Here is a 14,456-nt window from a genome sequence, read left to right as displayed (position 1 = left end):
GCCGCCATCCAGCGCCGAAGCCGCTCCTCATTTCCTTTGGGATTTCGTTTTCCCTCCTTCCCTTTTTCCTTCCCCCTCCGGCCCTGGCAGCCAGAGGGGAGGGGAAAAAAAGGAAAACCCTGCCCCGAGCCAAATTTCCGGAGCTTCCAGAGGATTTTTGGACGCTGGATCCCATCCCCAACACGGCCGTGCTAAGAAATCCCCGCCCGATGTCCCAAAAAACCCAAAGCGGGAGCCCGGAGGCCCCCGGAGCCCCGTCCCAGCTGTTCCCAATCAATCGGATCCCAAAATATTCTGGGCGTGGATTTTGGGACCGAGTTTTCCCCCCCAAAAAAAAACACCACCAGCATCTCCTGGAGGTTTGGGAAAGGCCGGTTTGGGAAATGAGGAATTGTTGGTTTGGAGAGAGGGAATGTCCCGGTGCTCATCCCGGGTGGGTTTTGGGAATAAAAACCAAATTTTTGGCACAAATCCCTCTCTGGAGAATGCCAAAATCCCGGTTTTTCCCAGTTTTTTTTTTTTTTTTTCCCTCCAGTTCAGCCTCGCTCGCAACCAGCGCAAAGTCCTGGCTGTGGCAGACCCCAAAGCTGACAACAAACCCACTTTTCCTCTCAGGATTCCCAAAAAAGCCTCTCCTCATCCCAAAGTATCCCAAAAATCCACGCTCCGGCCCCGCTGGGAAGCGAGGTCTCCGCTGGGAGCAGTCTGGGGAATTTGAGCTTTTTTTAAATTAAAAAAAAACCCCAAAACTCCGAAGCGAACTCCCCGCGACTCAAAGCTCCCGAAAGAGGAGATTCCAAAAGTTTCCTCCTGGATTTTGCCCGCCAGGAAAAGCTCCCTGAGCGACTTCGGGAGGGAAATTATTCCAGAGGGAAACAGGTTCGGAGGACCAAAATCGGGATTTTTCTTTTTTTTGGAGGAGCTGGCAAGGGAGGAGGAAGGAAAGGGAGAGGGAGCTCGAGTGAATTCCTGGATTCGTGGATTCCTGGATCCATGGATTCCTGGATCCGTGAATTCCTGGGTCCATGGATTCATGAATTCCTGGATCCATGGATTCCTGGATTCATGGATCCATGAATTCCTGGGTCCATGGATTCCTGGATTCCTGGATCTGTGGATTCCTGGATCCATGAATTCCTGGGTCCATGGATTCATGAATTCCTGGATCCATAGATTCCTGGATTCATAGATCCGTGAATTCCTGGGTCCATGGATTCCTGGATTCCTGGATCTGTGGATTCCTGGATCTGTGGATTCCTGGATCCATGAATTCTTGGGTCCATGGATTCCTGGATCTGTGGATTCCTGGATCCGTGGATTCCTGGATCCATGAATTCTTGGGTCCATGGATTCCTGAATTCCTGGGTCCATGGATTCCTGGATTCCTGGATCTGTGGATTCCTGGATCCATGAATTCTTGGGTCCATGGATTCCTGGATTCCTGGATCCATGGATTCCTGGATTCATGAATCCGTGAATTCCTGGGTCCATGGAATCCTGGATCCGTGAATTTCTGGATTCCTGGATTTCTGGATCCATGAATCCCTGGATTTCTGGATCCCAGGATGCGTGGATTGTGCGTATTCCCGACCGCGGGGGACGTGGGGAAGGCGGCAAAGGAGGAGGAGGAGAAGGAAGGGGAGGAGGAGGAGGAGGAGGAGGAGGAGGAGGAAGAGGAGGAGCGGAGTGCCCGGGCCTGGCGCGGAGGGAGGGCGGCACCGGGCAGGGCACGTGTGCGCGGGGCGGGGGACACGGAGGGACGGACGGACAGACGGAGGGAGGGACGGACCGGGCAAACCGGGGGGAGGGACACGGACCGGGACCGGGGACCGGGACGGGGCTGGCATGGAAGGAGGGGATACGGACAGCCAGGAGGGGACCGGGACTGGAGGGGACAGACAGACAGCGGGACTGGAGGGACAGACAGACAGAGGGACTGGGGGGACAGACAGACAGCGGGACTGGAGGGACAGACAGACAGAGGAACTGGGGGGGACAGACAGAGGGACTGGGGGGGGACAGACAGACAGAGGGACTGGAGGGACAGACAGACAGAGGGACTGGGGGGGACAGACAGACAGAGGGACTGGGGGGACAGACAGACAGCGGGACTGGGGGGACAGACAGACAGCGGGACTGGAGGGGACAGACAGACAGAGGGACTGGGGGGACAGACAGACAGAGGGACTGGGGGGGACAGACAGACAGAGGGACTGGAGGGACACGGACACCGGGCAGGGAGTGCCCCGGGATGGGGGGACACGGGCAGGGAATGCCGGGGGACACACGGACACCGGGCAGGGAGTGCCGAGGGACACACGGACACCGGGCAGGGAGTGCCGGGGGACACACGGACACCGGGCAGACCCCCCCAGGATGCCCCGGGCGCCGAGCACCGAGCAGGACCCGGGCAAGGCTCTGCGCTCACCGGCACCGGCGGAACCCGCCGAGGCAGAACCGGCTGCCCCCCACCCCGGCCCGGCCCGGTCCCCGCTCACCTCCGGCTGTTTTGAAACGCTCCCCGCTCCCGGTTCCCGGTTCCCGGCCTGGAGCTGCGCCGGGCCGGGCGGGGCGGGGGCGGAGCCGCGGCCGGGCGGGAAGCGCCGCTCCCGCGCGCGGGTTTTTTTTTTTTTTTTTTTTTAATTATTATTTTTTTATCCCTAATTTTTTTTTTTCCTTCCCCCCCTCCCCCCCCCGCCTCCTCCCCCGCTCAGCCAGGAAGGGAAGGAGGAGGAAGAAGAGGAGGAACTGGGGGAGGAAGCCGAGCGCGGGCGATGCCGCGCCGGCACTCACCGCGCCCGCGGAGCCCCGCTCCGAGCCTCGCCTCGCCGCCGGCCGGGTTAAAGCTCCCGGGGCCGGGCTGGTGTAAACAACCTCTCCCCACATGCTCGGCCCCTTCCTGCGCATTGGCTCCGCCGCTGCCTCTCCGTGCAACGCCCCCGCCGCCCGGCCCCGGCCCCGCCGGGCTCCGCCGGGCTCCGCCGCACCGGCCCGGGGTGCCCGCGGGGCGAGGGGGGCAGCCGGCAGGGGCTGCGGGCGCTCGTTCTCCCCTCACTCCCCCTCCTTCTCCCCCTGCTTCTCTTCCCCGTTCTTCCCCTCCTTCTCCCCGTGCTTCTCCCCCTGCTTCTCTTCCCCTCTTTCTCCCCTCTCTCTCCCCTCGGTTTTTTTTTTCCTCGTTCTCCTCCCGGTTCTCCCCTCACTCTTCCCCTCGCTTTACCCCCTGCTCTCCCCTCGTTCCCCCCCCGCGCCTCTCCTCGTTCTTCCCTCGTTCTCCCTCTGCTCTCCCCTCGTTCTCCCCTCTTTTTCCCCCTCGTTCTCCCCTCTCTCGCCCTCGTTCTCTCCCTGTTCTCGCCCTCACTCTCCCCTCGTTCTCCCCATGTTCCCCCCTCACTCTCCCCGTCTCTCCTCCCGCTTCTTCCCTCCTTTTCCCCCTCACTCTCCCCTTGTTTCTCCTCCCGGTTCTCCCCTCTCTCTCCCCTCGTTCTCCCCCTCCTCTCCCCTCTCTCCCCTCGTTCTCCCCTCTCTCTCCCCTCGTTTTCCCCCTCTCTCTCCCCTCGTTCTCCTCCCGGTTCTCCCCTCCCTCTCCCCTCGTTCTCCCCTCTCTCTCCCCTCGTTCTCCCCTCTCTCTCCCCTCGTTCTCCCCTCTCTCTCCCCTCGTTCTCCCCCTCTCTCTCCCCTCTCTCTCCCCTCGTTCTCCCCTCTCTCTCCCCTCGTTCTCCCCTCGTTCTCCCCTCTCTCTCCCCTCGTTTTCCCCTCTCGTTCTCCCCTCGTTCTCCTCCCGGTTCTCCCCGCCCAGCCGGCCCGGGGGATGAGGCCCCGCAGCCCGCAGGGCTCCGCTGTTTACACCGAGGGCTCCCGGGTCGCGTTTTTTTTCGCTTCCTGGGTTGGTTTGAGCTTTATAAAGCTCGGTTTTAGCGATGGTTTACGTTTGGGACCTCCAGGCTTTTTCGCCTGCGCGGGGCTGGGACTCCTCCTGCACCCCATTTCCAAGGGATTGGGGTCCCCATGATCCCATTCCCAAGGAAATGGGATCTTCCTGCACCCCTTCCCCAAGGAACTGGGGTCCCTGTCACCCCTTTCCCTCAGACGGGGATCCTCCTGCACCCCTTTCCCAAGCAACTGGATCCCTTTTCCAAGGAAATGGGATCCTCCTGCACCCCCTTCTCAAGAGATTGGGGTTCCCTATGATCCTTTTCCCAAGGAATTGGGATCTCCCTGCACCACCTTCCAAAGGATTTGCGCTCCCCCTTTACCCCATTCCCAAGGATTTGGGCTCCCCCTTTACCCCATTCCCAAGGATTTGCGCTCCCCCTTTACCCCATTCCCGAGGATTTGGGCTCCCCCTTAACCCAATCCCAAGGATTTGGGCTCCCCCTTTACCCAATCCCAAGGATTTGGGCTCCACCTTTACCCCATTCCCAAGGATTTGGGCTCCCCCTTTACCCCATTCCCAAGGATTTGGGATCCCACTTTACCCCATTCCCAAGGATTTGGGCTCCACCTTTACTCCATTCCCAAGGATTTGGGCTCCACCTTTACCCCATTCCCAAGGATTTGGGCTCCCCCTTTACCCCATTCCTGAGGATTTGGGATCCCACTTTACCCCATTCCCAAGGATTTGGGCTCCCCCTTTACCCCATTCCCAAGGATTTGGGCTCCCCCTTTACTCCATTCCCAAGGATTTGGGCTCCCCTTTACCTCATTCCCGAGGATTTGGGCTCCCCCTTTACCCCATTCCCAGGGATTTGGGCTCCCCCTTTACCCCATTCCCAAGGATTTGGGCTCCCCCTTTACCCCATTCCCAAGGATTTGGGCTCCCCCTTTACCCCATTCCCAAGGATTTGGGCTCCCCCTTTACTCCATTCCCAAGGATTTGGGCTCCCCCTTTACCTCATTCCCGAGGATTTGGGCTCCCCCTTTACCCCATTCCCAGGGATTTGGGCTCCCCCTTTACCCCATTCCCAAGGATTTGGGCTCCCCCTTTACCCCATTCCCAAGGATTTGGGCTCCCCCTTTACTCCATTCCCAAGGAATGGGGCTCCCCCTTTACCCCATTCCCAAGGGATTGGGCTCCCCCTTTACCCCATTCCCAGGGATTTGGGCTCCCCCTTTACCCCATTCCCAATGATTTAGGATCCCCCTTTACTCCATTCCCGAGGAATGGGGCTCCCCCTTTACCCCATTCCCAAGGGATTGGGCTCCCCCTTTACCCCATTCCCGAGGATTTGGGATCCCCCTTTACTCCATTCCCGAGGAATGGGGCTCCCCCTTTACTCCATTCCCAAGGGATTGGGCTCCCCCTTTACCCCATTCCCAAGGAATGGGGCTCCCCCTTTACTCCATTCCCAAGGGATTTGGTCTCCCTATCACCCCTCTCTATTTATTCATTTTCCACCAGTAATTTTCCTTTTGGGGTTTATTTCTTTCACTTTGGGCCATTGCTTTTCCCCTCCCTTCAAACCCTTCAGCTTTTTTGTCGCCATGACAAAAAATCCCTAATTTTGGTGTTTGTCCCTTTACGGCGAGTTAAGGCAGAGCTGCCGTGCAAACACTGGGCCTGTGCCAGCCTCTAAAAATGTTTATTTTTACCACCGCCGAATTTACACAGCCCTGGTGGGACTTCACTACCGTTGTCCGAGGTGAAATGCTGGGACGGGAAAGGGTTTTCACCCAGCTGTGACATAAAACACGAAACTTGATGCGATTTCCCAACGAAATATCTGTATTTTTTTTTTAATTTCTAAAACCAAATACCTTCTGCCATGCATCCAAGCAGGAGCCAAGATCTTCTATTTCCAGAAACGCTCCTAGATTTCCTCCCCAGCTCCTCGGGCTTGGGATTCTCAGCCAGCCCATTACGTGCTAAAATGAAAATTAAAATGAAGAGCGAGTTATTACGGATGCGGAAGAGGTGCCGGTGGAATCCATCGCCTTGAGATCTCACCTTGGGAGGCAGCTTGTTCTGCTGCCACACCTGGGAAATATTCCAAAACAGCAGGATGGGCCGCCCCTCATCTTCCTCCTTCATCCCCCCCTCATGGCCGCCCCTCATCTTCCTCCATCAATTCCCTTCAGAACTGCCCCTCATCTTCCTCCATCAACTCCCTTCAGAACTGCCCCTCATCTTCCTCCATCATCCCCCCTCACGGCTGCCCCTCATCTTCCTCCATCAACTCCCTTCAGAACTGCCCCTCATCTTCCTCCATCAATTCCCTTCAGAACTGCCCCTCATCTTCCTCCATCAATTCCCTTCAGAACTGCCCCTCATCTTCCTCCATCAACTCCCTTCAGAACTGCCCCTCATCTTCCTCCATCAACTCCCTTCAGAACTGCCCCTCATCTTCCTCCATCAACTCCCTTCAGAACTGCCCCTCATCTTCCTCCATCATCCCCCCTCATGGCCGCCCCTCATCTTCCTCCATCAATTCCCTTCAGAACTGCCCCTCATCTTCCTCCTTCATCCCCCCTCACGGCCGCCCCTCATCTTCCTCCATCATCCCCCCTCACCTAACCCATGGTCTTCCCTCATGGCTGCCCCTCACAACCATGGAGGCTCCTCATGTCCACAATGATCTTCTCTCATCCCCTCCATGATCGCCCCTCACAAACACGGACACCCCTCATCTCCATGATGTCCCCTCATGGACACCCCTGTCTCCATGATGTCCCTTCATGGACACCCCCGTCTCCATGATGTCCCTTCATGGACACCCCCGACTCCATGATGTCCCTTCATGGACACCCCCGTCTCCATGATGTCCCTTCATGGACACCCCCGACTCCACCATCTCCCCTCACAAACACGGACACCCTCATCCCCTCCATGATCGCCCCTCACAAACACTGACACCCCTCATCTCCATGCTCTCCCTCACGGACACCCCCATCTCCATGATCTCCCCTCATGGACACTCCCATCTCCATGATCTCCCCTCATGGACACCCCCATCTCCATGATGTCCCCTCATGGACACCCCCATCTCCATGATGTCCCTTCATGGACACCCCCGACTCCACCATCTCCCCTCACAAACACGGACACCCTCATCCCCTCCATGATCGCCCCTCACAAACACGGACACCCCTCATCTCCATGCTCTCCCTCACGGACACCCCCCATCTCCATGCTCTCCCCTCATGGACACTCCCATCTCCATGATGTCCCCTCACGGACACCCCTCATCTCCATGATCTCCCCTCATGGACACCCCCATCTCCATGATCTCCCCTCACGGACACTCCCATCTCCATGCTCTCCCCTCACGGACACCCCCCATCTCCATGCTCTCCCCTCATGGACACCCCCATCTCCATGATCTCCCCTCACGGACACTCCCATCTCCATGATCTCCCCTCACGGACACTCCCATCTCCATGATGTCCCCTCACGGACACCCCTCATCTCCATGCTCTCCCCTCATGGACACCCCCATCTCCATGATCTCCCCTCACGGACACTCCCATCTCCATGATCTCCCCTCACGGACACTCCCATCTCCATGATGTCCCCTCACGGACACCCCCATCTCCATGATGTCCCCTCACGGACACGGACACCATCTCCATGATCTCCCCTCACGGACACTCCCATCTCCATGATCTCCCCTCACAGACACCCCCATCTCCATGATGTCCCCTCACGGACACGGACACCATCTCCATGATCTCCCCTCACGGACACTCCCATCTCCATGCTCTCCCCTCACGGACACCCCCATCTCCATGCTCTCCCCTCACGGACACTCCCATCTCCATGCTCTCCCCTCACAAACACGGACACCCCCATCTCCATGATCTCCCCTCACAGACACGGACACCATCTCCATGCTCTCCCCTCACGGACACTCCCATCTCCATGATGTCCCCTCACAAACACGGACACTCCCATCTCCATGCTCTCCCCTCACGGACACTCCCATCTCCATGATGTCCCCTCACAAACACGGACACTCCCATCTCCATGCTCTCCCCTCACGGACACCCCCATCTCCATGCTCTCCCCTCACGGACACCCCCATCTCCATGCTCTCCCCTCACAAACACGGACACTCCCATCTCCATGCTCTCCTCTCTCTCTCTCTCTCTCCCGCCCCTGCCGTTCCTGACGCGTGCCCCCCCCCCCCCGCTGCCCCGCGGCGCTGGCGGGAACGGCGCGCGCCCTCCCCGCCCTGGCTACGTGCAGCTCCCCACGAGGCGCCGCGCGCGCCCCCCCGCCCGCGGGCACGGCCCCGCGCCGCGCGTCTCGTCCGCGGCCCCGCCCGCCGCGGGGGGCGGGAACCGCGCCGGCCAATGGGCGGCGGGCGGCGCCGCGCGGCCGGCCAATGGCGACGCGAGCCGCGGGGAAAGCCCCGCCCCCCGCCAGTGGCGTCACAGGCGGGCGGCGCTTCCCGGCGCTTCCCGGCGCTGCGGCGGCGGCGGCTCCCGCAGCGGCCTCGGTCCCGCGGAGCCCTCGGTTCATTCCCGGCCGCGGTTCCTCAGCGCCTCGGTCCCACGGAGCCCTCGGTTCATTCCCGGCTGCGGTTCCTCAGCGCCTCGGTCCCGCGGAGCCCTCGGTTCATTCCGGCCGCGGTTCCTCAGCGCCTCGGTCCCGCGGAGCCCTCGGTTCATTCCCAGCCGCGGTTCCTCAGCGCCTCGGTCCGCGGAGCCCTCGGTTCATTCCCGGCCGCGGTTCCTCAGCGCCTCGGTCCCGCGGAGCCCTCGGTTCTTTCCCGGCCGCGGTTCCTCAGCGCCTCGGTCCCGCGGAGCCCTCGGTTCATTCCCGGCCGCGGTTCCTCAGCGCCTCGGTCCCGCGGAGCCCTCGGTTCATTCCCGGCCGCGGTTCCTCAGCGCCTCGGTCCCGCGGAGCCCTCGGTTCTTTCCCGGCCGCGGTTCCTCAGCGCCTCGGTCCCGCGGAGCCCTCGGTTCTTTGCTGCCCGCGGTTCCTCAGCGCCTCGGTCCCGCGGAGCCCTCGGTTCTTTGCTGCCCGCGGTTCCTCAGCGCCTCGGTCCCGCGGAGCCCTCGGTTCTTTGCTGCCCCGCGGTTCCTCAGCGCCTCGGTCCCGCGGAGCCCTCGGTTCTTTCCCGGCCGCGGTTCCTCAGCGCCTCGGTCCCGCGGAGCCCTCGGTTCTTTGCTGCCCGCGGTTCCTCAGCGCCTCGGTCCCGCGGAGCCCTCGGTTCTTTCCCGGCCGCGGTTCCTCAGCGCCTCGGTCCCGCGGAGCCTCGGTTCATTCCCGGCCGCGGTTCCTCAGCGCCTCGGTCCCCGCGGAGCCCTCGGTTCTTTGCTGCCCGCGGTTCCTCAGCGCCTCGGTCCCGCGGAGCCCTCGGTTCTTTGCTGCCCGCGGTTCCTCAGCGCCTCGGTCCCGCGGAGCCCTCGGTTCTTTCCGGGCCGCGGTTCCTCAGCGCCTCGGTCCCGCGGAGCCCTCGGTTCATTCCCGGCCGCGGTTCCTCAGCGCCTCGGTCCCGCGGAGCCCTCGGTTCTTTGCTGCCCGCGGTTCCTCAGCGCCTCGGTCCCGCGGAGCCCTCGGTTCTTTGCTGCCCCGCGGTTCCTCAGCGCCTCGGTCCCGCGGAGCCCTCGGTTCATTCCCGGCCGCGGTTCCTCAGCGCCTCGGTCCCGCGGAGCCCTCGGTTCTTTCCGGGCCGCGGTTCCTCAGCGCCTCGGTCCCGCGGAGCCCTCGGTTCATTCCCGGCCGCGGTTCCTCAGCGCCTCGGTCCCGCGGAGCCCTCGGTTCTTTCCCGGCCGCGGTTCCTCAGCGCCTCGGTCCCGCGGAGCCCTCGGTTCATTCCCGGCCGCGGTTCCTCAGCGCCTCGGTCCCGCGGAGCCCTCGGTTCTTTGCTGCCCGCGGTTCCTCAGCGCCTCGGTCCCGCGGAGCCCTCGGTTCTTTCCGGGCCGCGGTTCCTCAGCGCCTCGGTCCCGCGGAGCCCTCGGTTCTTTCCGGGCCGCGGTTCCTCAGCGCCCGCGGGCCCTCCGCCTCCTCGGTGCCCCAGCGAGGGGGCTCGTCATCCCCTCCTCGCCTAATTCCCTCATTACCTAATTTCCTTCGTTCCCTAATTTCTCTCATTCCTTTCATTCCCTGATTCCCCCCATCCCCTAGTTTCCCTCATTCCCTGATTCCCCTCATCCCCTGACTTCCCTCATCCCAATTCCCTAATTTCCTTCATTCCCTCATCCTGTTTCTGTAATTTCCCTGATTTCCCTCATCCCGTCATTACCCTCATTCCCTGATTTCCCTCATTCTGTCATCCCTCATTTCCCTCATTCCCTCTTTATCTCATCCCTTCATTCCCTATTTCCCCCATCCTCGCATTCCCTAATTCCCTTCATTCCCTAATTTCATTCATCCCAATTCCCTCATTCCCCTAATTCCCTTCATTCCCTAATAATCCTCATCCCCTCATTCCCTTCATCCCCCTCATTCCCTAATTCCCTTCATCCCCTAATTTCCCTCCACCACTTATTCCCCATATTCCCTCATTCCCTTCTTTCCCCGCATTCCCTTCATCTCCTAATAACCCTCATCCCCTAATTGCCAAAATTCCCTCATTCCCTATTTCCCCTCATTCCCCCATCCCTAAGAATCCTCATCCCCTCCTTCCCTAATTCCCCTTATCCGCTAACTCCCCATTCCTTCATCCCCTCATTCCCTAGTTTCTTATTCCCTAATTTCCCTAATTCCCCCTATCCCCTAATTCCCCATTCCCTCATCCCCTCATTCCCCAAATTCCCTAATTCCCCTCATTGCCTTCATTCCCGAATTCCCCCATCCCCTAATTACCCATTCCCTCATCCCCTAATTCCCCTCATCCCCTAATTCCCCATTCCCTCATCCCCACATTCCCTGAATTCCCTTTATTCCCCTCATCCCCACATTCCCTGAATTCCCTTTATTCCCCTCATCCCCACATTCCCCAAATTCCCTCATTCCCCTCATTCCCTTCATTCCCTAATTCCCTAAATTCCCTCATCCCTAATTCCCCAAATTTCCTCATTCCCCTCATTCCCTCATCCCTTAATCCCCAAGTTCCCTAATTCCCCTCATTCCCTTCATCCCCTAATCCCCCAAATTCCCCCTCATCCCCTAATTCCCCAAATTCCCTCATTCCCTTCATTCCCTAATTACCCAAATTCCCCTCATTCCCCTCATTCCCCTTCATTCCCTAATCCCCCAAATTCCCTCATCCCCTAATTCCCCAAATTCCCTCATTCCCCTCATTCCCTTCATCCCCTAATCCCCCAAATTCCCCTCATCCCCTAATTCCCCAAATTCCCTTCATCCCTAATCCCCCAAATTCCCCTCATCCCCTAATTCCCAAATTCCCTCATTCCCCTCATCCCCACATTCCTCAAATTCCCTCATTCCTCTCATTCCCACATTCCCCAAATTCCCTCATTCCCCTCATCCCCACATTCCTCAAATTCCCTCATTCCCCTCATTCCCAGCGATCCGGGTAAAACCCGGAGCGAGCGCTGCTCTCCGTCTGGGGCCCGTTCTTTTTACTGAAAGAGAAAATCTCAGGAAAATTTGGGAACATTCCAAAAAAAAACCCATCCCGGCTTTTCCTTTTCCCCTTTCCGCTTCGATCCCGCCTGGAAGCCCCAAAACTTCCCGAGGATTTCCTTTTCTCCCGCTCTTTTCCATAATCCTGGAATTTTCAGCGGGACGGGATCCACGAGGGATTCTTGACCCCGGAATCCCGGGATGGGATCCCTGGATCCCCAATCCCATCCCCACCGCACAATCCCGGGATTTTCCAGCTTTTCCTGGGGCACTCCCGGGGATTCTCCGGGAATTCCTTCCCAAATCCCTCCCAAGTCTGAGGGTTTTTTTGGGAACTTTCTGGCAATTTGGATGGTCTCTGCGGGATTTGGGGGATTTTTTTTGGGGTGTGGATTTGGGTTTTTCTGGGATCACCGGGATACCCCAGGAATTCCTTTCCCAGGGAATTCCCTCCACTCCTGGGACTGGATCCATCCCCATCCCGACTCCTCTCCGGGAAGGAATTTTGGAATTCACCGGGAATTCCACACTCCACTTCCCTTTTCCATCCCCAAATCCCACAAAAATCCCTCGGGATGGATCCTGGATCCCGGAATCCCAGAATTCTCCAGACGGGATCCCTGGAGCTCCAATCCCATCCCATTCCAGCCCTGACTCCTCTCCGGGAAGGAATTTTGGGAATTCACCGGGAATTCCGGACTCCACTTCCCTTCTCCATCCCCAAATCCTACAAAAATCCCTCGGGATGGATCCTGGATCCCGGAATTCTCCAGACGGGATCCTTGGATCCCCAATCCCATCCCATTCCAACCCTGACTCCTCTCCGGGAAGGAATTTTGGGAATTCACCGGGAATTCTGGACTCCACTTCCCTTCTCCATCCCCAAATCCACAAAAATCCCCCGGGATGGATCCTGGATCCGGAATTCTCCAGACGGGATCCCTGGAGCTCCAATCCCATCCCATTCCAGCCCTGATTCCTCTCCGGGAAGGAATTTTAGGAATTCACTGGGAATTCCCGACTCAGTTTCTCTTTTCCATCCCCAAATCGCACAAAAATCCCTCGGGATGGATCCTGGATCCCGGAATCCCGGAATTCCCCAGACGGGATCCCTGGATCCCCAATCCCATCCCATTCCAGCCCTGACTCCTCTCCGGGAAGGAATTTTGGAATTCACCGGGAATTCCTGACTCAGTTTCTCTTTTCCATCCCCAAATCCCATCAAAATCCCTCGGGATTCCCATCTATTCCATTTCTTTCTAATTTCCCCTCCATTTTCCCATTTCCTCCCATTTTTTCCCCAATTTCTCCCATTTTTTTTCATTATCCCATTTTTTATTTTCCCCATTTTTCCTCAATTTTCCCCATTTATTTCCTATTTTCCCCATTTTCTCCCATTTCTTTTCAATTTTCATATTGTTCCCCCTTTTTCCCATTTCCCCCATTCTTCCCCAATTATTTCCACTTTTCCCCAATTTTCCCATTTTCCCCCAATTTTTCCCAATTTCATCCAAATTTTCCCAATTTTCCCCCATTTTATCAATTTTTTCCTATTTTATCCGAATTTTTTTCCTATTTTATCCAAATTTACCCCAATTTCCTCCCATTTAATCATTTTTTTTCCTATTTTATCCGAATTTTTCCCAATTTTATCAAAATTTTCCCCAATTTTCCCCCCATTTAATCAATTTTCTTCCTATTTTATCTGAATTTTTCCCTATTTTATCCAAATTTTCCCCAATTTCCCCCCATTGTATCAAATTTTCTTCCTATTTTATCCGAATTTTTCCCAATTTTATCAAAATTTTCCCCAATTTTCCCCCATTGTATCAAATTTTTCTTCCTATTTTATCCGATTTTTTTCCTATTTTATTCAAATTTTCCCCAATTTCCTCCCATTTAATCAATTTTTTTCCTATTTTATCCGAATTTTTCCCAATTTTATCAAAATTTTCCCCCAATTTTCCCCCATTTAATCAATTTTCTTCCTATTTTATCTGAATTTTTCCCTATTTTATCCAAATTTTCCCCAATTTCCTCCCATTTAATCAATTTTTTTCCTATTTTATCCGAATTTTCCCGATTTTATCCAAATTTTCCCCAATTTCCTCCCATTTAATCAATTTTTTTCCTATTTTATCCGAATTTTTCCCGATTTTATCACAATTTTCCCCAATTTCCTCCCATTTTATCAATTTTTTTCCTATTTTATCCGAATTTTTTCCTATTTTATCCGAATTTTTTGCTATTTTATCCAATTTTCTCTTATTTTATCCCATTTTCCCCATTTCCCCCATTTATTTCCTATTCCCATTTTTCCATTTCCCCCATTTTCCCCTTTTTTCCCCAATTTTTTCCCAATTTCTTTTCAATTTTCCCATTTATTTCCTATTTTCCCCCCATTTTCCCCATTTCCCCCTCTTATTTCCCTTTTATTTTCCTATTTTCCCCCATTTTTTCCTATATTTTCCCATTTATTTCCTATTTTTCCCCATTTATTCCCCCTTTCCCCATTTATTCCCATTTATTTCCAATTTCTCCCCCGATTTTTCCCATTCTCTCATTTTTTATTTTTCCCATTTCTCCCATTTCCCATCAATTTCCCCCCGATTTTTCCGTTTTTCCCCGTTTATTTCCCCATTTTTCCTCAATTTTCCCCATTTATTTCCCATTTTCCCCATTTTCTCCCATTTCTTTTCAATTTTCATATTGTTCCCCCTTTTTCCCATTTCCCCCATTCTTCCCCAATTATTTCCAATTTTCCCCAATTTTCCCATTTTTCCACATTTCCCCCAATTTTTCCCCGATTTCATCCAAATTTTCCCCAATTTCCCCCCATTGTATCAAATTTTTCTTCCTATTTTATCCGATTTTTTCCCGATTTTATCCAAATTTTCCCCAATTTCCTCCCATTTAATCAATTTTTTTCCTATTTTATCCGAATTTTTCCCGATTTTATCAAAATTTTCCCCAATTTCCCCCC

General features: G+C 55.9%; 1 protein-coding gene across 1 annotated transcript in view; it reads right to left on the bottom strand.

The window, feature by feature from the left end:
- Positions 1-11,405: 11,405 nt before the first annotated feature.
- The window catches only part of LOC137471961 (zinc finger protein 395-like), a 21,311-nt gene continuing 18,260 nt past the window's right edge, over positions 11,406-14,456 (bottom strand). Inside the window, exon 11 of the mRNA XM_068186669.1 lies at positions 11,406-11,472. Coding sequence (XP_068042770.1) covers positions 11,406-11,472 — 67 coding nt within the window. The remainder of the gene's footprint in view (positions 11,473-14,456) is intronic.

This window comes from Anomalospiza imberbis, chromosome 3, assembly GCF_031753505.1.
Source record: "Anomalospiza imberbis isolate Cuckoo-Finch-1a 21T00152 chromosome 3, ASM3175350v1, whole genome shotgun sequence".
Taxonomy (NCBI): Eukaryota; Metazoa; Chordata; class Aves; order Passeriformes; family Viduidae; genus Anomalospiza; species Anomalospiza imberbis.
Note: the sequence above shows the minus strand (reverse complement) of the source record. Positions and strands in the feature narration are given on the sequence as shown.